The sequence below is a fragment of the Condylostylus longicornis genome, unplaced genomic scaffold, assembly GCF_029603195.1.
Source record: "Condylostylus longicornis isolate FDR11 unplaced genomic scaffold, ASM2960319v2 ptg000004l, whole genome shotgun sequence".
Classification (NCBI taxonomy): Eukaryota; Metazoa; Arthropoda; class Insecta; order Diptera; family Dolichopodidae; genus Condylostylus; species Condylostylus longicornis.
This window is the reverse complement of record NW_026577973.1, coordinates 17,861,404-17,886,210: the sequence shown is the minus strand read 5'-3', so window position 1 is coordinate 17,886,210 and position 24,807 is coordinate 17,861,404. Positions and strand designations below refer to the sequence as shown.

The window sequence follows — 24,807 nt, the reverse complement described above, 5'->3', positions numbered from 1 at the left end:
TAATAAAAAAACTTAAAGTTTCTATTAATTTTTACACAAAATTGTGGCGTTGAAGAAAATTGAAAAAATACAAGATTAAAAAAATTTGTGTTTTTCCAAAGTTCGAATACTTAGTATTCTGAAAGTATGTAGAATACAAAATCAAAAAGTATGTTGCTTTCAAGTTCTTTACTAGTCCTTTCAAAAACTATTAGCCTCTACCATTTTTACAAGGGAAGTTACAAGCAAAAAAGCTTGGGCACGTAAAATTTTCATGAAAATTCGTTAAAGTCTCTGTATCTCCGAAATCGTTGAGTTTTGACAAATAGTTCCAAACAAACATTTTACCCATTTTTGATGCCCTTAACAATGATATATAATATTGTTCTCTTTACTGAATCACCCTGTATATGTATATTTGTAATGAAAAATTTATTCGAATATTAAATTAAACAGAATCAAATTGTAAGAGTGAGATATTGTTCAGAAGTACAATAACATAACATGTTGAGTAGCAAATAATTGTAATAGAAATATTGAGGGAAAAATAATTCAAGCTTTATAGTTCACATTTACTGGTCATTTAATTCAAATGGGACTTTCATAATTCAGTAATCAGTCAAGGAATAAATCTACTTACAATTTATCTTCTGTATCTTCTGAATTATAATTAAAAACAAATATTTCTTGTTTTACGATTACCTATATATATATTTATGCAAATTTTTAAATCTATAAATAAATCATGACAAAAAATTTTACATATTACAAAGAGTCCATAAAAAATATTAGGGGTAGAAGAGTTACTAATATAAAAAATGCACATATTTGTATGCACAGGTCCGTTTAGAATAGTGTATGTATGTGCATATCAAACGTATACCTACATATCTACATGTATGGGAGGATTACTATTTTCTAATAAAATGATTAAAAATAAAAAATATATAAAAAATAAAAGTTAGCATAAAAAAAACTCATATATTCAATTTATTTTTTATGAACATTAAAAAAACATTACATACGTTTTGCATTCTCAATGTAAAATAAAATATGTTTTAATCGAAAGAAAGCTGATTTGAAAAACTTTATGGTCAGCACAAAATGTATTTAAGTTTATTTTTCAATTAGTTTAACAAAAAAAAAAGAAAAGAAAAATTTTATTCTGATTCCCAGATTAGTTGCAATGCATATGTAATTGTCATGTGGAAATTTATTTCCGATATAGTTAACAAGAATTTGCAAGTAAAAGTAATTGGACTTACAGCTTAATGTAAATAAGTTCATTTTTGATACGCAAGCTCAGTCATTCTTACAATTTTCCTTCGTTTAGTTAAAAATTTTGCGGACACAAATGCTTAAATCGAGTTATTAAAAATCAACGTTGAACGAGTGTATATAGGCATAGTTAGCATATATGTAAGTTACAAGTGGGATGGAAGAATTTATAATACCTTACGAATAATCGTTATGTAAAACATGGACAATGTGATAAAAGTTATTCAAAACATACACAATGTGATGGATTATGTGTCCAGTATATCAATATTTTCTTTCAGTATACGTGCACAGTCTTTTAGCATGCAATTTTAAGAAATTTCTTTTTTAAAATTATGAAGAATACACTTTTATACTAATATATTATTTATACAAAATGCAGTTTATGAATTATGATTGTTAAATTTTAAAGTAATCACTTCAATTTTGAAGTCATTGTACTTATCTTACAAAAAAAAACCCAATTACAAATCAAAAATATTATTCAATTAAAATAATTTTTGTTTTTATCAGATTTAGGATTAGATGCCAAATCTTTATGATATTAAATCATTTAATATACTTAATAATAAAATTAAGATTATTAATTTTTGAATGAAAATAACAGTGACAATATTTTTAATATAGACAATATTATAAAATCTAGGGGACGACATATTATTATGTTTTTTCAAGAATGTTCCAGCTTAAATTAATTTTCCATAGAATAATTTTAATAGAGTCATAAAGTTAAGACCAAGAACAGCAAGCCTTCACATTTCAATTAAAAAATTATTGTTCTTTGAAACCGTTCTAAATTATATTTTAGATAAATGACAAACAAACGAATAGATTTTTATCGTTACAAACGACAAGCACAGGAAACCAGCGTTCTACAGAGAGTTAATCATAACATTTTTCCGATACATTTTTTTGAAACATGATAAAAATGTTACTTTTTCAAATTATTTTATTTTTTAATTTGAAAATTAATTAAAAAAAAAAATAATTTTACTAATAACCAAAAAAATTTTTTTTGCTAAATTTCTAAACTCTTCTCTTTTTTTTTTTTAGATGAAATATTTTAAGTTTATTTTTTTTTTTATATTAGTAAAGCATGTTTTAAATTTAAAAAATTTTTAAAAATTGAATTACATGCATCAAATATTTTATTTATATACGTTATTTAATTTTCTAAAATAATTTTTTATAACATGTGCATATTTCTTTTTTTTTTGTTTCAAAAATTCTAGGTGTTTACGGAGATGTGCAACGTGTAAAAATTTTATACAACAAAAAAGATTCGGCTTTAATACAAATGGCAGAACCACAACAAGCTTATTTAGGTGAGTACATTATGTTTTTTAGTTTAGAAGAACGTATTATATAAATTCGTAATTTTCATTGTTGAAGTGAAAATAACAAATTTTCAGATTTACATAGGTTTCTGATTTTATTTTATTTCGGAAAATTATTTTCGGGCGCCTCTTACTTCTTTTTCAATTGATCTGCGCCATGTTTCTTTGGGTCTGCCTACTCTCCTTTTACTCTGCGAATTCCTTTCAAGAACTTTTCGTGGAATGTTATTTACTGGCCTTCGGAGAGTGTGACCAATCCAGCTCCATTTCTTGTTTCTGATCTGGCCGTATACTGGTATATGCCCTGTTAATTCCCACATATCTTTATCACTAGTGGTTCTTGGCCAGAATATTCCGCATATTATTCATAGGAATTTATTTATGAAGCTTTAGCTCTTTTTTATTAGCCACGTTTCACTGCTATGTAGGGGCACCGATTTGACGCACGCCTCGAAGATTTTTATTTTGGTGCCTTTGCCAGATGATGATGCTTCCAAACCGCCTATAGTCTTCCGAATGCCATTCTAGCAAGCCTGAGTCTCTTTTCTCTGTCAACACAAATGTTTTGGCCAGACCGAAAATACTTTAAAAGTGATGAAACTATGATTTTTATTTCAAAAAAATATATAATTTTAGGAAAAATGAAGTTTCTGACTATTGACTATTTGAGAAATAGTTATTTCAGAAAAGTTTACACATTAAAGTATGAGGGCTTTCTTACAAAAATTTTTAACAAATTTATTGTTGGTCCTTTTCCCGTACTTTAGTAGTACATCAATTGTTCATCAAAAATTAAATTATAATAATTTTTCATCATTTAATTTTTTTCGAATTCATCATTTTTGATCATCAAATAATGAAAATTGAATTCATCAATTGTTCTGCTTTAGTTTCTTTTCTCTATGCTTATCAAAAGGGTTTGGAAAGATAATACACAATCGTTTCTTAAAGAACGGCAACGTTTGCCATAAGAAACTTTGATTTCATTTGCACTATGATTTTTTTTAAATTTCTTAATTTTTTGGATCATTTAAATCTTACTTAACATTCTCGTTTTTGCGTTTTTATTCATTTATTTTAAAAATTTTAGTGGCTTAGTGCAAAAGTTAAATCAAACTGCCTTATCCTTTTTGGGCAGTTTCTAAGCAAAGCAAGATAAATGTAAATACTGCATCATATTGAGGGAGATTACGACTGATATTTAAAAAAAAATCCGGCCCTCTCACACTTAAAATTCAAACAAATATTCTCCGTAAAGGAGGGAAAATTAAAGTAACAAAACTGCTTCTCATAATGTATGAAAAACCGTTTTTAAGCAGTTATATCACTTTTGCCTATACCCCAACTTATATGTATATATGCATACAATAATCCTTAAAAACAAAATAGGGTATTTTAGGTTTTTTTTCCTCTTTCATCTTTATCTTCTTATAATATTTTCTTGTTGTTACTAAATTTGTATAATGCCTGAAAAAACTAATTTCTAAACGGGTTACGTAAATAATATTACAGAAACACATAATAATTATGTACTAAGTATTCATATAAGCGAGAGTAAAAGCAAAAAAAAAATTAAATATTTTTAAATAACAAAAAGAAAAACAAAGAAAAAAAAGGAATATCTTTTTATTATACCAAAATGCATTACCACAATAAAGGATGAAAAACTGTAACAACACCATTTAAAAGAGAAAATAAGCATTAAATGCGGAAGTATTAAATTCATTGTAATGTGCAACCCCATAAGAATTATACTTACATTTTTTTAATTTTTATTTTTGTTGCTGTTTTTATATTTATTTATTTAAATTATTAATAATGAACCCTTCCGTTGTAACTGTTTAAAAAAAAATAATAATTTTTTTGTTTTTCGTCCTTTTTGCTTCTATTTTTGGTTTTTTTGAAATGTTCATAATTTTTAAAACCTTTATAAACTTTAACCGTAGAGGAAATACTGTAAAAACAAAAGAAGAGAAGCGAAAACTTAACCCTTTTTCATGTATTCCCCAGAGTTAATTTGTTTTTACTTTTTTAACTGGTTTTTCCAAATCACTCTTTTTAAAAATCAAAAAAAAAAAAAAATATATATTTTCATTTTTAAATTTTATTCGCGAATTTCAAAAAAAAAAAAAACAAAAAAAATATACAAATATCCTTTCATACTTGCCATAATATTATTATGTTCACGTATGTACTTGGTATGTACTTGTATAAATAGACATACAAAAATATACCGGTATTATCATTATTTTTTATCGTTTTCATATAATTACTATGATGAAAATTATTTTCGTTACGTTATTTATCGCCATACCACACATCTTTAACACTGGCATCACTTTATTTTTTTTTGTTTTTTTATCATTAACACAACATCACTATTACAATCAATGCCATGAGGCAATACCGGAAATTAAAAATAAATATTCGTCTGTTTTTTATTGTTTTTTTCTTGCTGTTTTCCTTTTGCTTTTTTTTTTCATTTGACGGTGAATTTTAAATAAAAATAATTCTTGTTATACACATTTATTTTGTTTTTTTTTTTTAAATAAAAAAAAATAGGTATTTTGAATGAGTAAATTAATTTTTAGTTGTAAAGTAAAGATATTAACAATTAAAGTGGGGCGACCGAATATGGAGCATATTATAATATAAGTAGCATTATTTTGACTTAGAATTTATTGATGTGCTTCAGAGAAAGAACGTATATTATGTAGGAAATATTATAGTAGTTCCAAAAATTAGAAAGTAAATTTATACCCTTATAATAAAATAGGGTTTCGCTCGCATATCGATTTTAATTGAATAAGATGGAATTTTTGACAAATTACCTTCTTCTATGGCAATCGAAATATGAAGAAACAAAATTTACAAGTACTTGTAGTAATCTTAATCTATTAGTAGTAAAATTTGCAATTAATTATGTCCTATAATACATAATCTATTAGTTTTAAAACGTACGTTCTTCGTAATGGCATATAATCTACATAAACCAAATTTCTTATATGCAATTTGTAATTTAATACAAAATTGCAATACAAAAAATATACTACTAAAAATTACATGGTACCCTACAAATTTTGAAAATTATAAAAAAAAAATCATTTCCTATTAACTTTTAATACTTCCTCTGATCTTGTAATAACAAAGAAATTTATTATTAATTTCCATACTATTGTATGGAATTTAATAATGTATAAAATCTTTTTATTTTGATTTTATTGCACCCAAAAAACAAAATGCTGACTTTATAAAGTTGGTTTCTGGATAAATACCAAACCACAAAAAAAATCTTGTGAATTAAATACAAAAACATTGTTTACAACATGGGTTTTGTTAAAAACAAAACAAGTATTCCATAGTGTACAATAACAATTCCAAAAATCAAACCTTAAGCAATAATAAAAAACATTAATTAATTAATATGTTATAAACGTTTAATGAATTCATATAAAAATTAAATGTTTCAAACGTTTACCTAAAAATGCCAAAAATTTATACCAGGAACCAACAAAATTTTTTAACGCTTAAGACAAATAAAAATAATCAGAAATTTGCTATTAAAAATAATTTTTGATAGAATAGCCAATATCTCTAAATGTGTTTTTGTCCACAATATACCGAATCCGTTCTGTATATATCAATAGCTTTAATCTAACCTATAGTGTTAATATTGATTTCAGTAATCTGTTATCATGCAACTATTGATTTAAGTCAGTTTTTTCAGTATGTTCAAGCAAATTTGTTAAACAAAAAATTGGCATTTTTAAAATTCAAATATCCTAAAATTTTGTTCTTTAAAATGTCTATAAGTGAAAAGTCATTAAGTGAAATCGGCTCCCAAAAATTACTAATTGAAAAAATTTTATATTAAAACTGTGATGTTCCTGTAACTCTATTCTAATTTTGATTTTTCGGCCTTCATGTTAATCTATTTTTCGAAGAATTGAATTTTATATTTTAGTTCCTTTATCATGTCTTATGCGACATTATGAAGAGACTAAAGCTTTGAGCATAAGCTTGTTTATTTTTTCTGAAATGTTTACTTAAAATTTCAATTTTAGTTTAAGTTCATTGCTAAAATACATTTGAACTTAAATTTCAATAAAACTATAGGCTACAATTAATCGACAAGTCTTTCACTATACAAAAAAAATCACTACTCTTATACAAAAAAAGTCTAAAAAAATTAAATTTTTTATAGTTAAGGTCTCAATTTTTCCATTAAAAAAATTGTTTTCCTCTGGTTCCAACTTGGTTTTACGTAATAATATGCAAATATGCAATACTATTGTGTATGCTTTGTGATTTTATAAAAGTTATTTAAAATAATAATTTATGCTCACAGTAGTTTTCAGATGAAAATTACTTTTCAACGTAACAAATTATTTTTCGCATTATTTATATTCAATTTTAATTTTTAATTCATGGAAAAAAAAATTAATAAAATAATATGATGCGAGTAATTTTTTAATTAATTATTTATTAAAAAAATTTAATTTTTTTTTGCGAAATGGTAAGCTTTGCGTATTATATTTTAAAGTGAAATATTGTTAGTATTACGAATATGTAAATTTTGCATAAACTCACAGTAAATTCTCAGTAAAATATAAGGGATAAAATTAATATAAATCATGTAAATTTTAAAATAGACGCGAGTAATTAAAATCTAGTTATTTTTGATAGTTGATTGTACAAATAATTTTATTTTTAATATAAAAATTTACAAGAGAATTTTTCAATTCAAATTAGATAGAAACTACATTTATTCGGATAAATTAAATATGATGTTGAATTACCCATGGTGAAAATTCATTAGTATTTAGCTTTGCCTTTCACTACAACAAATTGAAAATTCTTTATTTAAATAACAAGTTCATCACCAATTTATAATGCCATAAATGGCAGTTCTATATAATGAGATCAAACTGTATTTAAACAATAAAAATTTTAATATTTTAATGAAAACATTGGATAAAAGTTAAAACCATCTACAGAAAAAAAGAATTTTTAGCAAAACCACAATAATTATTTTTTAAAAATATCATGAATAAATATAAGAAATTTTTATGAATTAATTTATTCTTAACCACCTTTTATTTTATGTTCTTTTCAAATATAATTTTTATTTCCTGTAAAAAAAATTTAATGCACTTTAAAATAAATTAAGAACTACAGCATGCATCAATAAAAAAAAATCTTTTTAAAACTCAAAGATAAATTTAATGTTTTTAACTATAACGCTGTAGAAACGTATTTCAAAATGATAATTAATTTTAGATCACCGTAACTTTAACGATATGAACCCCGCATTATAGACGAACGTAACGTTAACAATTCTTGAACACTATTGAATATTAATAAATATAGAAATGATTATTTTGCATTAATAACAAATTTTGATATGATTTTATAATATTAAAAGCATAAATTTTATTTTAACCGGGTTTACAATTCGCAAACATTTTCTTACAACATTAAAACTACTGTACGCTCACAAAATTTTATATTTAGAATAAAGTACATTTAAATTACATAACGTTAATTGTGGAAAAAAATTCGACTCACTAACAGCGTTACCATATTGATTTCACAGAAAAAATCTGAAAAATTTCATAAAACTTGAAAAATTTGGTAAGATTTTTTTTTCCCAGAATCCGTGAGACCAGCCTCCGAAGAGTGTGGATCTTCCAGATTTATTGGATTACCACCTGGGGTATAAAATCCTTTTGTTTTGTTCATTACATTGATTTACTTTTATTTCGGAGTTTACTTCTCCTAGCCTTTTGCAATAAATATCTCGTGCAAGGCAGTACACCAAATTTCTGCCGTCCCTCAGGAATCAGTCGCAGACCAGACAGCCATCCATTCTGGATCAGACGCTTTTGGATTTGTACTGGATTTTAGTGGACTCTTACAACAAGCATTCCTATTGCGGGTATTTCGCATCCCCACCCGCCGGGAAACTCAAATTTTTAAAACAAAGCTCACTTCATTTTTTAACCAATTCTTCATTTTAATGTTAGCTATCAGCACAAAATTGCATTTAAAATGAAGCTTAACTTGTATGTCCAAAATAAAACTTACCTTACGAACAATATCAAAATATGAAAATCAGTATTCGGAAAGTCAAGTAGCCAGTTGCTCTCTATCAAAATTCACAATGATATAATTATTATCGAGTTGTAGCGCCATCTAGTGTCTATTCATTAAAAATAAATTTTTTTATATGTATATATTGATCTTTGAAATACTGGATTACCGTTTGAGCAATAATAATTCACAAAACAAGAAATTTAGAGTGATAAGCCAGATTTTGCCCAAGTGAATATAAATATCATACTATTAAAAATGTAATCATTTATAATACTTAATACAATCATTTATAATACTGTAATAATTAACTTGCATAAATTTTGTTTTCATCCTGAAGACATGTTTCTGCAGTAATTATGGTATATTGTCGTATATTGACTGAAAAATTAATATTTACTTATTGAAGGAGATTGCCCTACTTTATAATCCATTAGTTTTATCTGAAGGTACTTTCTTGTTTTGTAATCGTCATATAAAAACCAACCATGTAAAGGTCAGACAATGCTGGCTAAAATGGAAACCTAAAAATTCTTTTAATTTCTAAAACCTCAAATATTCTTAAACTTGAAACTGCACAAATGAGTTACCAGCGCGAAACTAAATACAATCAAAACCAAAAATGTTTAGTTTTTAAATTTTCTTTTTCGACATTTAAAAATGAATAAAAAAGCATAAATTTTCATTAAATCACATTTGCACTACACTTTCCATTAACGGATCTTTGTTTCCTTTTAAAATATTTTCCAATTTTTACATTTATTTCAATTTAGCGAATTATTATTTATTTTATAATACGAGTAGTCAATCGGATTACTTTAAAATTTTAAATTTCAAAATATTGTGCTTCAAATGAACTGAAACAAAAGAAATAGCAAAAATATAATGAAAAAAAATCATAAAAATTAACAATAAATTTTTTTCTCCAAATATCCTTAATTAATTATCGTTTAAAAGCTACTCTACATTACATTTTATTTTGTATATGCTTTTAATTTTAAAATTTTTTCTAATTAATATTTAAAATTTTCATATTGATTACTTTTATAATAGAATCACAAATTTTCACCTGTACTCATTTTTAGTAAATTCTCTACTTTTGAATTTCAGATGTATAGATGTGTAAATGAATAAACCATAGTGAGTTAGATTAAAAGTGGACCATGTTAAAATTCATAAAGTTATTTGTTTTTTTTTCTGCTTTTATTGTGTTCTAATTGAACAACTCACCTACTTTTTAATATTTTGATAATCAAGTTTTGAGTTAAACAATACAATTTATCGAATACTTTTTCTAAATTAAAATTTTTAACAATCTACTGTGAAAAATTTTCTATTTTACTCAATAATCCTATGCATATACACTTTATAATTTTCGTTCCAATTAAAAATTCAATAAATTCGATAGTATGATTTGAAAGGATTTTCAATATAATGAATAAATGATTTGAAAAACATTAAAGGTTTTTCTAAAATATTTTGTGTTAACATTAAAATTTCAATAATTTTCAATTTGTTTTTAAAAATACAAAAAAAAAAAAAATAAAAACATTAAGGACTTAAACAAAAATTTTACCAAAATTTGAAAGTAATCTTCTTAATTATCATTTAAAAGGATTATTAGATAGATTTTAAATTTTTTATTTATTTATTAAAAATCAAATTAAATGTCATTTTTCGGAAATTTTTTCATAAAAATTTTATAATCTCATAAAAGTTCAATTATTTATCAGGTTTAGGATTTAAATAATTATTATTGTGTTGCTGTTTTTTATACTTGGACTTAAAATGTTTGCTATTTAAAATATTTCAATATGAAAATACTTTTTTTTTAACCCTATAACACCCGATGTTTTCATAAACTGATGAACTCTTTTTTATTTACTGCTTGTGAAGATTGTTTTGTTACCGAAGTTGTTGTTCGCATGTACAATTTAATTTTATTATTATTCGAATAATGTGATTTGAATGAAACAAAATAACGAGATTCGAAAAATTTTAAAATGTTCCAAAATCAACACCTCATTTAACTGGACAAAAGAAATACTATGTAATAAATGACGAAATTGTTTTTACAATTAATATTGATAGGTGAAGCTCTTAACACTATGTTAGCATTCAAAACTAATCTTCTACTTCATTAAGAAATCTTTTGATTTTCTGAACAAACGAAACTGTAGTTGGAGTTACTCAAAAATTTCAACAATCTTTTAAAAACCTTGAAAAAGTATTCACAATCATTCTATAATAACCATAAATTTTTTCGTATTATCTCGTATAAGTTACCCAAATTACTATGGAATTGACTGTATTCTCAATAAAATGACGTCAAATTGTTTTAGCAGATTTCTTATAAATTTTAATATCAATTAAATTTTTATATTTGAATAGCAATAAAATAAATTAAAACCATTGCCTTTTTAAAAGAGAAAATTTTATTTGAGCATATACAACCATCTATACCATTTGAAATTTTCAAAAATTTTGTCGAAAATTTCATAAAATTTCTATTATTGAAAAAGAAGCACAAAGCGAAAACTAGAAAATAATACGGTTTTCATTTTTACTTTTATGATTCCACATTTTACTTTTCGGTTCATATAAAATATAGAAGAACATAAAAAAAATACACATACATTTACAAAAGGGCATATTAATTTCAAGACCTATTTTTAAAGGATTCAAATGTAATAAAATTCAAAAATAATATTTTTTTTTTTTCAATTTTTACCTTCGCTCAACCGCATATTATTGAGTCGAACAAATAAAATTTAATATATAAAATTTTCGTCTATTATTCAATTTTCGTATAATATAAAATATACACATTCCGTTATTGAGAAAATAATACATATGAGAAACGTATACCAAAAAATTTTTAAATTTTTATATCGAAAAACTTGAATTATTTTCAACTTAGGCAAAATAAATTTAAACTTAAATTCCAAGGGTTTCTGCATAATAGAGAGAATTAATAGGAAGTTATTTCTAAGATGAAATTTTTTCAAAAGAAATTATTGCTATTAATAACCCCTAATTCAGATATTTAAAGTTTGTTAATTTTTTTTTTGAAAATAAGTATTGAATTTTGAATTGTTCGCAAAACAAATTTTCCAAATAAAATTTCACCGACGGAATTCAGAATGCTTATATAATTCTAATTTTGTTTTTGCCAAGTACACATCCCTTTTGATTTTGATTTAATATTTTTTATACCATCAACTAATTCAGAATATTAAATTCGAGTACGTGTTTTTCTGATAATATTATTTAAATTTTAATGAGTTGGAATAATAAGTTGTCCGCATAACGTGTATTCTCCTAAACGTAAAACTCAAAACTCAAATTTTGTGGCACTTTAATTATCAACATGATTGAGTTTTCATTGAAAAAAACTTAATCAAAGACTCTCATGGTTATCACAGCGCTTCAAAAAGTGTCAATTTACAACTTGGAACTAATGGCGATATTTATTGGTTTATGTCTAAAATAAGAAATTGAAGGTAATATAAATTTTAACTTCATTTTTCACTACTATACTGTAAATACGTAATGTATAACATTTGTTCCCAACTATATTTTAATTTCCAGTTATTCAACCATACCCTTTTTTCTATTCAACATTTCATAATGTATTTAAGTAAATAGCGAATTTATCAAGAAATCTAAACATGGTGATATTAACCTTCCGTATAATTATACAAAAAATTTGGAAATCATTCATTTACCCCAAGTACTTATGTTGTTCTAATATCTAAAGAATTCTAAGGAATGAACCGAAACAAAAACAGATCCATGAATAGATAAAAAATTGTACGAAATATAAAAAGATGAAAATAAAATTACAAAATTAACGCAAAAACATGAAAATCTGAATTTTTAAACCAATTTGCGAGCAATTTTTGTTTTCATTTCTGTTTTCATAAATTTCATAACAGTTAAATATTGTTCAAATAAGGATTAACTCCTACTATTGTATCAAATGGGAACAACCCTTCTAAATCTAATTTTTAATAAAAAGAAGTAAAGAAATCTAAATGATTTGCAATTGTTCTCCACAATTTTTCTTCTTTAACTCTGAAATATTTACAACAATTTTTTAATTTCGCTTCCGATTTATTTTCTGTGTCACAAACTACACATACTTCAAAACACAATTTCTGATTGCGATCGGTATTTCAAACTAATTCCAACTAGATAACTCGCAATTATTGGTTTAGACAAAATGTAGAAATAACAAATAATTTATCATGAAGATTATCATTTTCAGATACTTAAGAACACTTTTAAGCTTAGATATTGGTCGCAGATAAAAGAACATTCGATTTTATGACGCCTAGGTTAATTATCTAGAAATATAAAATTTTCGAGTTGCAACATTGCCCTCACGATATATGAGTTAACAAAATAAATTCCTATAAGAAGACAGGATTATAATATAGAGTTGGGAATTAAGCAAAAACTTTCTAAAAAACTTCTGAAATCATCCGTTTTTAAAGCTCATAAAATTTTTTGTAAATTAAAATTTTTTGTAATCTTTTCAATTAGATTTCGGTATGTCGGAAGCCTATTCTAAACGGTGTTGCAATACATTCTCTTTGAAAAAATAATATGAAAATAAAATATAGGACCCAAGGGCGATTTCGTTATGTGAAAATTTTGCATAAAAACATAAATATTGTGAAATAAAAACAAAATGAGACTAAATAACCGTAATAATGTTTGTTTTGTTAAAAAAATTATAAAAATATCGTAACATTTTTCCACATTTTGTTTACACTTTTAAGGTTAATTAAAATTATTGCACATTGTTTTTTCCATATTTCAGTTATTTCCAAAATCCCTATTTCGTTATTTCCTTTTAATTTCTTTTTGATTAAATATTTTAGGATTAATTTAATAATCAGCAAATAAAACCAAATTTAAATAAAGGATGTTGCTTTTCTGTTTGTTAATAATAATTTATTTTAATGATTTCAAAAAGGGGGAAAGAGTTTGACTAATATTTTTAAAAATTCATCAAGACATTCTTGCTTTACTTGTTCAATATATTTTGTATTGGAAGTAAGGCCAAATTGACGATACATAATGTTAACACTCTTTAGCATAAATCGTTTTCAAAGCAAACACTTGAATTTTCGAATAATAAATAAGTTCAAATCAGTGGTTTGTAAAACAGCAACTTCTCCTTGCATAAGTGAAATATTTCTAGAAAAAAGTCAAAAGAATCCTCAACATAGTAATAGAATTCAACAGTTTCTTTAGAATTCAAGTGAGTTAATGTAAATAATTATATTTTTTGATTAGCTTTTTGCTTTTATAGAAGAAAAAACTTTTCAGTTTCAGAAATATAAGACTCAAAAAATTGTAATTGTACTATGCATTATTATTGTATTAGCCAATCGATTGTTCTTTATTTTTGGGCATAGCTTTTTTTATTTTTCCAGATAGATCTAGTCAAAACAAGAATTTTTTGTTTTTTTTTAGAATTTTGTTTTAAAAAATTCGAAATTTCTTGAAAATTTCTGTTATTTGTTTTTTTGTTTTTTCGATGCGCTACGATGCTCATATAACATTTTACTATCCTCTATAGTAAAATGTGTTAAATGTGTGTAAAAAACATGGGAAAAGTATGCAAATTTCATACATTATAAAATAAATAAATTAGAAGTAATTTATAGGCATAATTTTTGGAGGGTTTTCACAAGACTACTCTTTCAAGAATGGTCTTTGTGTGACGTCGCATAATATGTTTCAAATGATTGAAAGAATTCTCCAAACTGTTCATCTTGTTCTCCAATATAATTTATTGAAATTTTATTCAATAAATTTTTATATACTATAATTACATTTAACTAAAATGTACTTAAAAATTTTCTATTAATTGTTTGATAAATCTATATGAAAAACTTATTTTCGTCGCTTCTGTTTGTTGAAAGAATTCAAATTTGATATTTTAAAATTTTTTGTTAAATATTTTCCGAATTTGTCTTGTATTAAAAAGTAAAGGAATATTCCCGTAGGTAGACAAACTTAAGTCCGAAACAAAAAAAAACCGAATGTAAAGGAAAAATTTCAATTTTTTTTTTTATTAATTTTTGTTTTATTAATTTTTTGGCCCTCTTTCTTATACTAAATTGTTAGACATTCATCTTAAAAATTTTCATGTTCGTCCCTCTACCGGGCTTTTAACTGCTTTTTATAGCATTTCATTTCTATTATTTTTCATTTGGCTTATCGGTAAAGGTAGAAAGACAAAAGAAAACCTTTATTTATTTTGAATATCCTTTTAGTGTCTTGATTTTTTCAAATTTCTCACCCATAAGTTTGAATTTGTTTTTATTTTTTTCTCCCATATATTGGCCATTTTTATTCATTTTGTTTTTTTCTTTTCTTGTTTTTAAGGATACTTCAGCCTAATAAAATATTTACGAAATAAATATTGTTTTTTTTTTCTTCTTCTTACAATACATATATTTTCTTTTTTTTCATTTTTTCCTTTCAAATGTCTATATAAGAAAATCATCATAAAAAATAGAAACTAGAAGAAAAAAAAATAAATATTACAAATTACAATAATTGTACGTGTGTGAGTTAACATGTGTGTATAACTTAAATTGACATATAAGTAAATAATGGGCAGAAAAAAAAAAAAACGAAAAACGGTAAAATATTACGTATTGCGTAAATATCGAAATGTATGTTTGCAAACTTAGTAACATATTATGTGTTTAGATCTAAGTATATACGCAAAGGTATAAATCTAGAAAAGTACTCGAAAAAAGAAAAATGAATGTCCTTTTTCAATATTTCCCCATATACGTTATATTATTAAAAAGTAAATTTGAGAACAAAAACAAAGAAGAAGCAAAAAAAAATGAAAAGTCGAAAAGGTTTCATAATAAGATAATAAAGAAATGAATGCAAACTAAAATGATAATTTGTTAAAAGGACGAGACAAACTCTTAAAGAATTAATGTTTCTCTCTTCAATTTCTTTTTTTATTTTAAGTAGATAAATATGTATAATTTTAAACACAGATGCCAATCACAAAACTTATCGCTATAGGAACTAATGTGTACTAAATGCGATACTTTATTTTTTTTTTTTTTTGGATTTCTCACAAATTATTTAAAATTATTTCTATTTTTAACAAAATATCATAATTGTTTCGAAAATAATCTTTTCAAATTGGATCGAATTGGATCGTTAACGAATATTTTTTAGCAAAGATTGAAAAATTCTCTGAAAAATTATTTAAAAGTAATGAACTTAATAAGATATTTATTTTCCTAAAAAATAATGTCAACTCTCCTTCAATTTGAATTGCAACTTCTAAGTCTTAGTACCATTTTGTGACAACAGCCGTTAAGTATATTGTAAAAATTTGAAAGTCAAAAGTAATGTTATTTTTATAATGCCATTATATTTTTGCTTCGCATTATAGAAAAAATGAATACATATTATATGAATATCCCCTAAAAGTATGCAACATGGCATTAATGATTAACTTCATAATAAATAATTAATTGTAATTAGCACGTAACATCGTTATGCCTTCCACTAATGTTTTAATTCTTAAAATTTTCCTACAGTTTCATTTTCCATATTGTAAGCCAGAAAAATTTATATTTTATATTGTAAATTGAAAACCTTTTCAAATTTGAATATGCAAGTGACTCGAATATGTAAGGCACTTCTGTAACCCCATCATAACATATTCCGAGATATTAACTGCTACGTGTGGTAGTCTCGTATTTTCTGCATTTTCTTAAAATAAACCCTCTTTAGTTTTACTAAATTGGGCATTTCATGGGCCCAATTAGTATATTGTTTATATTCAAAAAAATTTTGAATAAAATCCTGCGTCTCTTTAATAAACTCGTAAAATACTAGTTTCAACAACTCTAATAGGTTTTGAAAAAGATTATTATACAAATAATTACTTGTTTACTGAAATTTTAAAAATATTTTTAATTTTTCTTTTGTTTTTAGCAATGAATCATTTGGACAAAATACGTTTATGGGGTAAATCAATACGTGTAATGCCAAGCAAACATCAAGCTGTACAATTGCCAAAAGAAGGACAACCGGATGCTGGTTTAACACGTGATTATTCACAAAATCCATTGCATCGATTTAAAAAACCCGGAAGTAAAAACTATCAAAACATTTATCCACCATCGGCAACACTGCATTTAAGTAACATTCCGTAAGTACAAACTCATATACAATTAAACAATTTTAAATATGTTAATATCTTCATACAAGTATTTTTTTACATATTGTACACATACTCGTATTGCATAGCGTGCTTCCAATAATCGTTGTCAAAAGGTAAAAAAATTTGATTAATTTTTGTCAAGTTAGTTGAAGTTTCTTTTAAACTGGAATAGTCTTACTTCAACTAAAATTATTTGAGAATCAATAAGCTGCAGAATTGAAAATAAATTTAAAAAAGAAAAATTTTGTTTTCTGGAACTGTAGTAACATATCGTTTAAAATTTACAGAAAAAGTAATGCTTATTAAAATTTGTCTCCAGAAATCATGCTTAGCTTAAATCGATGTTCAAAATAAAAATTTCTACACAAAAGCTCTTTACGAGGAAACGCACTTTATCAGAACAAAATTCTTAATAATTTCTTAGTTACACACTCATTAACAAATATTCATCAATTTGTCATTTGATCTTCATAACATAAGCGTAGTACTCGTAAGTTTTCTTTACCCATTTCAGATATTTTACATTGACATTCCTTGATTTGTTGTTTTCTAACAGTTTATTAAAAAATTGGGAATTTGGCAGAAAACTTAAAAAAAATTTCAACTTAAGTAAAAAATTCCTTGATTCCGAAAGACTGGTTACCAAGAATAATAAATCTGATTGAAATCTTAAAAAACAATTATTCACATTTTTTCTCTGTTGTTATAGTTTTCCTCAAGTAATCTGATGGTGTTTACAAAAATGAAAATTTAGAAAGAACTGAAAAGAATAATAAACATTTTTTCGCTGTCGTTCTTTTTGTCTGTAATCCTGCTGCGCTGAAGATTAAATTAATTGTGAAAAAAATGAACAAAATTTTTTTTTATAAATTTCAAATTCAGGATAATAAAGCAATTGCATTTTCTTCATACTCTTATTTTTGAAAATATTTTCAAATTTATTTTTAATACAACACAATTAAAACTCTTTAATTCAGAAGAAATTGAAAATTCTACTGAAAAATATTAAATTTTATACTCATTTCTTTCTCTCCTACAATCTGGATATCTCCAATTTTTCTTGTCTATACACACTTTTTCCTCTTTGTATGTACGAGTACATAGTTATACTAATATTATATATGTAGCATTGTAGCAACATAAATAAAAATGAAAAGCAAAATAACATTCAAAACTTAGCGGGAGTTAGAATTTTTCTCATTCTTAAAATTTTATTATTTTGATCTCAGCAATGATTATTTAAATGCTGGAACCATAATAACATTCAATGTACATATTATGTGATCGCTGTCATGTTAACATTGCAGTAGAAATTTTTTGGCTTTTTCTGTGCAACGAAATATAAAAGGGGCTATTTAATATTTCTATTTTTAACGTTAGTGTTCAATACGTATTGCATTTTTCCTGTATATGCTAAATTAGAGTGACCTTATCAGTTCGCCTTCTTGTAATTACTTGGTTCCTTCAAAGTTTGCGACAAAATAGCAATAAAATCTGATAGAGTGTTTATCAAGGTACTTTCGCAATTTTACAAAATTTTCAAAATTTTACACAAATTAATTAGAAATAATCAACGGAATTATACCTATTATATAATATAATATAGGAGGTACCCTATAAGTGTACTGCTTTGTTTTTTAATTTAAATTGTGAAAAGCACTTAATGGTATGTAATATTATCTAGCAGTTTTTTTTTTTATCTTGCATTACAATGATATTAGACAATATCAGCATTGATTGAAAATGCCACCTTTTTACTTACAGTTTCCTCTTCTTTATATTTTATTATATTCCTGTTATAAATTTATTATTATCGTTATGAATACAAAATTAATAGTACCAAAGTAGAATAGAAAATAGAAACCATTCAAGTTTTTTTTTTTTTTTTTTTGTAATTCAATAATAGCACAATTTAATAAAGGAAGAAAAAATATGGATTTTATTTTCTGAATAAGTACAAAAATATATAAATATACCAATACACATATATTACTCAAAGATATACTAAGATACACCAATACATTAATAATATTTAAAAATATATACACACATACACATGAACATACCTTGTACATTTAAAAAAAATCCTAATGTAAAGGCGGTTTTCCTTATTTTTATATAAACATGATGGACTAGTATTGATTTTGAATAGGTGGTATTCAATAGAAAAATAGAATGATTAATAATATAAAAGGTGAATTATAAAGAGATCAAAATGAATAAGGAATTATTTAAAGTAGGAAAATTATGGTATGTATTTCAATTCTCTTCAATATATCATAAAGAAGACCATATTTATGAATGAAATATGAAATGGATTTTCAAATGAATATAAAAGATTGGTAAATGATCTTGATATAAGTATTTCGAAGAATTCCTATTGGCCTCCTATTGAATTTTGTTCATTTTATATTACAAATTAAATATAATAAAGTCTTGAATTATGATTCATTTGACCATTTAATTTATTAGCAATAACCTTTAATATACGATATGACCTATGAATTTCAGCAATAGCTATTTTATCATTTAATTATTCAAGCAAAATATAAGGTTATTTTTATTTATTTAAAGATTTTGATGTATTTTAAGAAAATTTAAAATTTGTTTAATATTTAAATTAATCTAATTATAATAATAGAACCAAAACTGTACATATTCTTTGATTTTAAAAAAGTATAGGACGTTAAAGAAAACAACAACTTTTCAAAATAATATATGCCCAGTTAGGAATTTGAGGAGCTTATTTCTGATTAAAACACAAAACAACAAAAAAATAAATTTGGTCGATTCAATTAAATGGGGTTGAAGTCGCTATTGGAATTGAAGATTTAAAAAAACTTGAATATGCAAGTCCCGCACGAATAGTTAAAATATATTTTTTTATTATTTTATATTTAATAATTTAAACATTTATAATATTTCACAATTTAATAATGTAGAATTTCAATTTATTATCTAGTCCTTCCTGTTTATTTAATTTTGCTTGTTAAACAGTATTTACGCGAATGTGATTTAATATTCAAATTAACAATATGTAATTTGCTAATCGACGATTTTAAATAATATCAATAAATTGGAATTTTCACATAATTATAGACAAGGGTTGATAAATCTAACAATGCTTTTTTTAAATGGGTTCATACATCAAGTTTCAATAAATTAATAAATATAAATTGTAAGGCCAAATGAAGTTGATATTTTAAAACATTCTAACTTATGAATTTTTGATAAATTTCAATAGCAATTTTTTAAAATTATCGGTAATTTTTACTAATAACAGAATTATATTGGTTAACGTTAATAAAACATTCTTGATTATTAATGCAATAATAATTTTTCAAATTGGATATTTTAAATTTTTTTTTCTATACGTTGTAATCTACTCTGTTTATTTTGTATAAAATGTGTATTTTACGTATTATCCTTAACATTTTAACTAGTTAAAGGTCTTTCGAAAACAATTATTATAAAATTTCTTTTTGTTACAGTTTATGACAATGCATACATAATAATAACTCTACATAAAAAAAAAATTCACGAAGGAAATAGGGAAAACTTTATAAAAATATAAAATAGAAAATATAGAATTATGAAGAGCAAAGGGTTTTCAAGAAAATTATTTTAAATATTTGCTTTATCATAAAAGAAATGCAAACATGTTTCACTCTATTTGTTAGATATACAAAAAATTATATTTTATATTAAAGCTTCATTCCCGTCAACTATTATGCAAATATAAATTAAAATATAAAAAGAATTGAAAAATAAACCGAGAAAAACTCATTGGCTGTTAGTAGCACAAACAAAAGTTTGCTAGTCTTGTCTATGCTACAAAAATTATCGATGTACTCGTCCTTACTTTAGGTATGAAAAAACAAAAAAAAAACAGTGAAATTGATTGGTTTGTACTTATGACTTATCAGTCAAACAGTTCTACTTTTTTTGTTATTTCGCGATTTTAGTTAACATTTTGCCAAGTTCCAATAGTAAAATTTAAAAATTAGACAACTCAAATGCACTAAACTTTTTGCATTTAATGGTATTTTTTGTGACATTAGCTTTTCCCTTACATAATATAAAGAAAAAGGAATAAAAGAGGATTTTTGGGATACATAAAATAAAACTCGGTACATAACACAAATAACAGTTAATAATAATGTTAATCATTCAGAATTTTTTAATAAAATTTAATAATTATATTCTATTAAAGAATTAGAGAGCTCAAATTCTTTCTTGCAATATCTCAAAGAGTACAGAATCTTACAAATTTTGAAAATATAACATTAATGCTGCATAAGTATACATAATTTTCCGAAAATTTATTTGAGAAAAATGTAAATGATAGTACAGTTTGTAAGATATAAGTTGTTTATACAGAAACTTTATCAATTTTTATTCTACAACGTGATATATTAGTAGGGGAAGCAAGTAAATAAAAATTTTCTAAACCATGTCGCAAAAAAATTTGAGATGATGGTTAATTTTAAGAATCATGGTTATCTTAATTAGATTTCTCCTTAAAAAAACTAAATCGAATTTTTTCTACATTTATGGAATTTCAAAATTATTTAGCTGTTTAGACAAAATGAGCTTGAAGCAAATTGAGTTATTAGGGATAAGTTTTGAAATTACACTACTTTTAAATTTTTTCTTTTTATTTTAAAACGTTTACGAGTTTCGTAAACAGACTATAATGGACGGACGAACAAATTGCTCTTGTATCCAGGGATTAACTAATAAGCACTTTTTTTGCAATATTGCTACAAATATCTTAAAAATTTCTTAATATTAAATAATAATTTTAATTATTTTTCATTCTATTTACAGAGGATCATGTACTGAGGAAGATATCAAAGAAGCTTTTACAAAAAATGGTTTTGAAGTGAAAGGCTTTAAATTCTTCCCGTAAGTATTTTTTATTTTAATTCTATTTGATCTTAATTACATGTGAAAATTTTAGATTTTATAACCATAAACACCAAATCTATATTACAAATAACTGTGTAAATAAAGTTTTATATTTAATATACCTTTTTTAAATACATATATGTAAAGGACATGTGATATACAAATTTCTCATGAACAGAATAATCCCTGTTATAATGACTTCTTTATATATAACGCAATTCTCTCTTTTGAGAACAATTTTTTTGACAGGGAAGCCAAGTCCTGGTTTTAAGATTTCATACTATTACAAAATTTTTGAATTCACTTTATAGTCCAATCCAAATTCATAATTTTTTTGACAAAATATTTAATTTCTGCACTTAAACGCACTCACCACAATTTTGACAAGAACGCAATTTTTATATAAAAATCAATATATTAAGATTAAGTACATGCAAGCCAAATTACTCGATTTGATGAATTATATAACAGAAACATGACATTCAAGTGAGTTTGCTGTCATATTTAAGTGACTGCCAGAATAAAACCCCAATATTGTAATTTTTATATCATTTTATACTTATGCTAATGTTTTTTTTTTTATTTTCAATTGCAGAAAAGATCGTAAAATGGCTTTACTTCAATTAGTATCCGTGGACGAAGCTGTTTTAGCACTAATTAAAATGCACAATCATCAACTATCCGAATCAAATCATTTACGAGTTAGTTTCTCAAAATCAAATATTTAAGGATATATTTTACTAAGGACATTTTATTAGCGATTTAAAATTTAAGAAAACACACTACAAATTAAGAATTCAAACATATAGAAGAAAAAAAAGAAGAATATTAATTTAAAAGTAAAAAACAAAAAACAAAAAAAAAACTCAAGTAAAATAGAAGTGAAAAAAGGAAAGTAAAATACTATTTTATAAATAGAAAAATTAAAAAAACTAAAATTTACCGTAAAAATCTCAAAATTAACCTTCTTCTATTTTTAATCAAATTGTTAAAAAAAAAAGAAATGTAAAACAATTTTTGTTCTTTTATTTTTCAAATTAATTATATTGATATATGCATACTTATATAAAAACATACATATATGTATATATATATATATATAGAGGAACTTTTTATTGTCGGTTTAAAATATCAAAATAAAGTGAGAACAATCCCATATTTAAAATTATGTAATTTTTAATCTTATTAAAAAAAAAAATTAAGAGTGATAAAATAATCTAAAATTTATAGGTCGTATATTAAGAATACAAAAGCATGAAATGATTATTGTGGATCAACACACACACGAACACAATCAAAATTAATCAATTATAAAATTGGGAAACAAAAATAACTAACACACACATTGATATTCGTTTTACACGCAATATTTATACATACATACGTATATACATGTATATATGTATATATAAATTTTTGGAATTTAAAAAAAACAAAAATTTTGAATTTATAATTATGACTCAAAAAACAAAAATTGTTATTTAAAAGAAATGAAAATACTGTAAAAATTGAACAAAAAAGTTATAAAATCATGAACAAATGTAATTGAAAAAAAATTAAGAAAAAGCAAAGAACACATAAACAAAATATAAATACAACTTAACAACTTAAAATTAAACTCAAGAGAGTTGAGAATATTAAAGAAAAAAATTAGAAGAAAAAACTCATACAAAAGAGATTTAGATTATAGATGAACGTATATAAAATGGTAAATTGAAACGGTAAACAAAAATTAAAAATATGTAAAATAAATAAATAAAACAAAATTAAAATATATCTATATGTATACATTCTCATTTTACGTCACAAAATAATTTTATTAAATTTAAAAATAACATAAACCACACACACAATTATTAATAACTGAAAAATTTATAAATGCAATTTATAATAAGAAATTGACTTTTTTTTTTTTTAAAAAACAATTAAAATAAAATAAAAATAAATTTAAAGAAACTGATAATTTTTTGATAATTTTTACAAATTTTGAAGAAAAAAAAAAGTAACATGTTTTAAAATATATTCATATATATATATATATATACATAAAACAAATGTAAAAAAGAAACTATAGGTATATACATATAAATATGTATTAAAAATAACAACATATTAAAAACAAAAACAAAACAAATAAATGATTTGTAACAAGAAATTAATTATTATAAAAATCAAATATTAATTGAACCTATAAAAGTCACTAAAAAAAACAAATAAACAGCAAAAACTTTTTAGAATAATTATATACACCCTTACATTATTTAAATAATTAATATAAAAGAAAAATTTCTAAAGATTTAAAATATTAAACAAAAAAGAAAACCTATAATAATAAAACTCGAATGTATAGAACAACAATGCAATATATAAAAACTTCAAATTCAAAAAAAAAACAAAAACAAATCACAAAACAAAACAAAAGGAACAAGAAACAAAAGAATAAACAACCCATCGAAAACAATATTTTCACATACAAAAAATTCTATGTTTTCTCTTTTCTAAATACATAAGATATAAATACAAATATATAATATTTCATATTAATTCAATAAATTATTATTTATTAAATATTATTTAATTTAAAAGGAATATAAAAAATATTAAGTTTCATTTTTCATAATTTTTCTCATTTTTCAAAGGAAAGAACAAACACTTAATATTTTAAAATTGCAATACTATTAAATTTTTATATATGAAATATTATATCTCTTATTTATATTTATATAAACATCATTAATAAATTAATTATCAACTAATTAAACATAAGTACATTTATTATATATTGTATAATTGAGCAAACAGTGAAAATATATATAAAATGAAAATCTCAATAAAATATAAATAATAATATTGCAAGTATATAATTAAAAATTATTATTTAATATAAGTTATAAATTAATTATATATACATATATATATATATATATAAAATACATATATTTCGTATTTCGAAATAATTAATTTCGAATATTAAATTTCTATTTT

At 23.5% G+C, this 24,807-nt stretch overlaps 1 protein-coding gene across 3 annotated transcripts in view; it reads left to right on the top strand.

The window, feature by feature from the left end:
• Positions 1-24,408, top strand: part of LOC129614483 (polypyrimidine tract-binding protein 1) — a 162,830-nt gene extending 138,422 nt beyond the window's left edge. For all 3 annotated transcript variants that reach the window (XM_055529089.1, XM_055529097.1, XM_055529108.1), the window contains exons 8-11: positions 2,490-2,582; positions 16,683-16,899; positions 21,742-21,819; positions 22,418-24,408. In XM_055529089.1, coding sequence (XP_055385064.1) covers positions 2,490-2,582; positions 16,683-16,899; positions 21,742-21,819; positions 22,418-22,550 — 521 coding nt within the window. In that variant the 3' untranslated portion in view covers positions 22,551-24,408. The remainder of the gene's footprint in view (positions 1-2,489; positions 2,583-16,682; positions 16,900-21,741; positions 21,820-22,417) is intronic.
• The last annotated feature ends 399 nt before the right edge of the window (positions 24,409-24,807 follow it).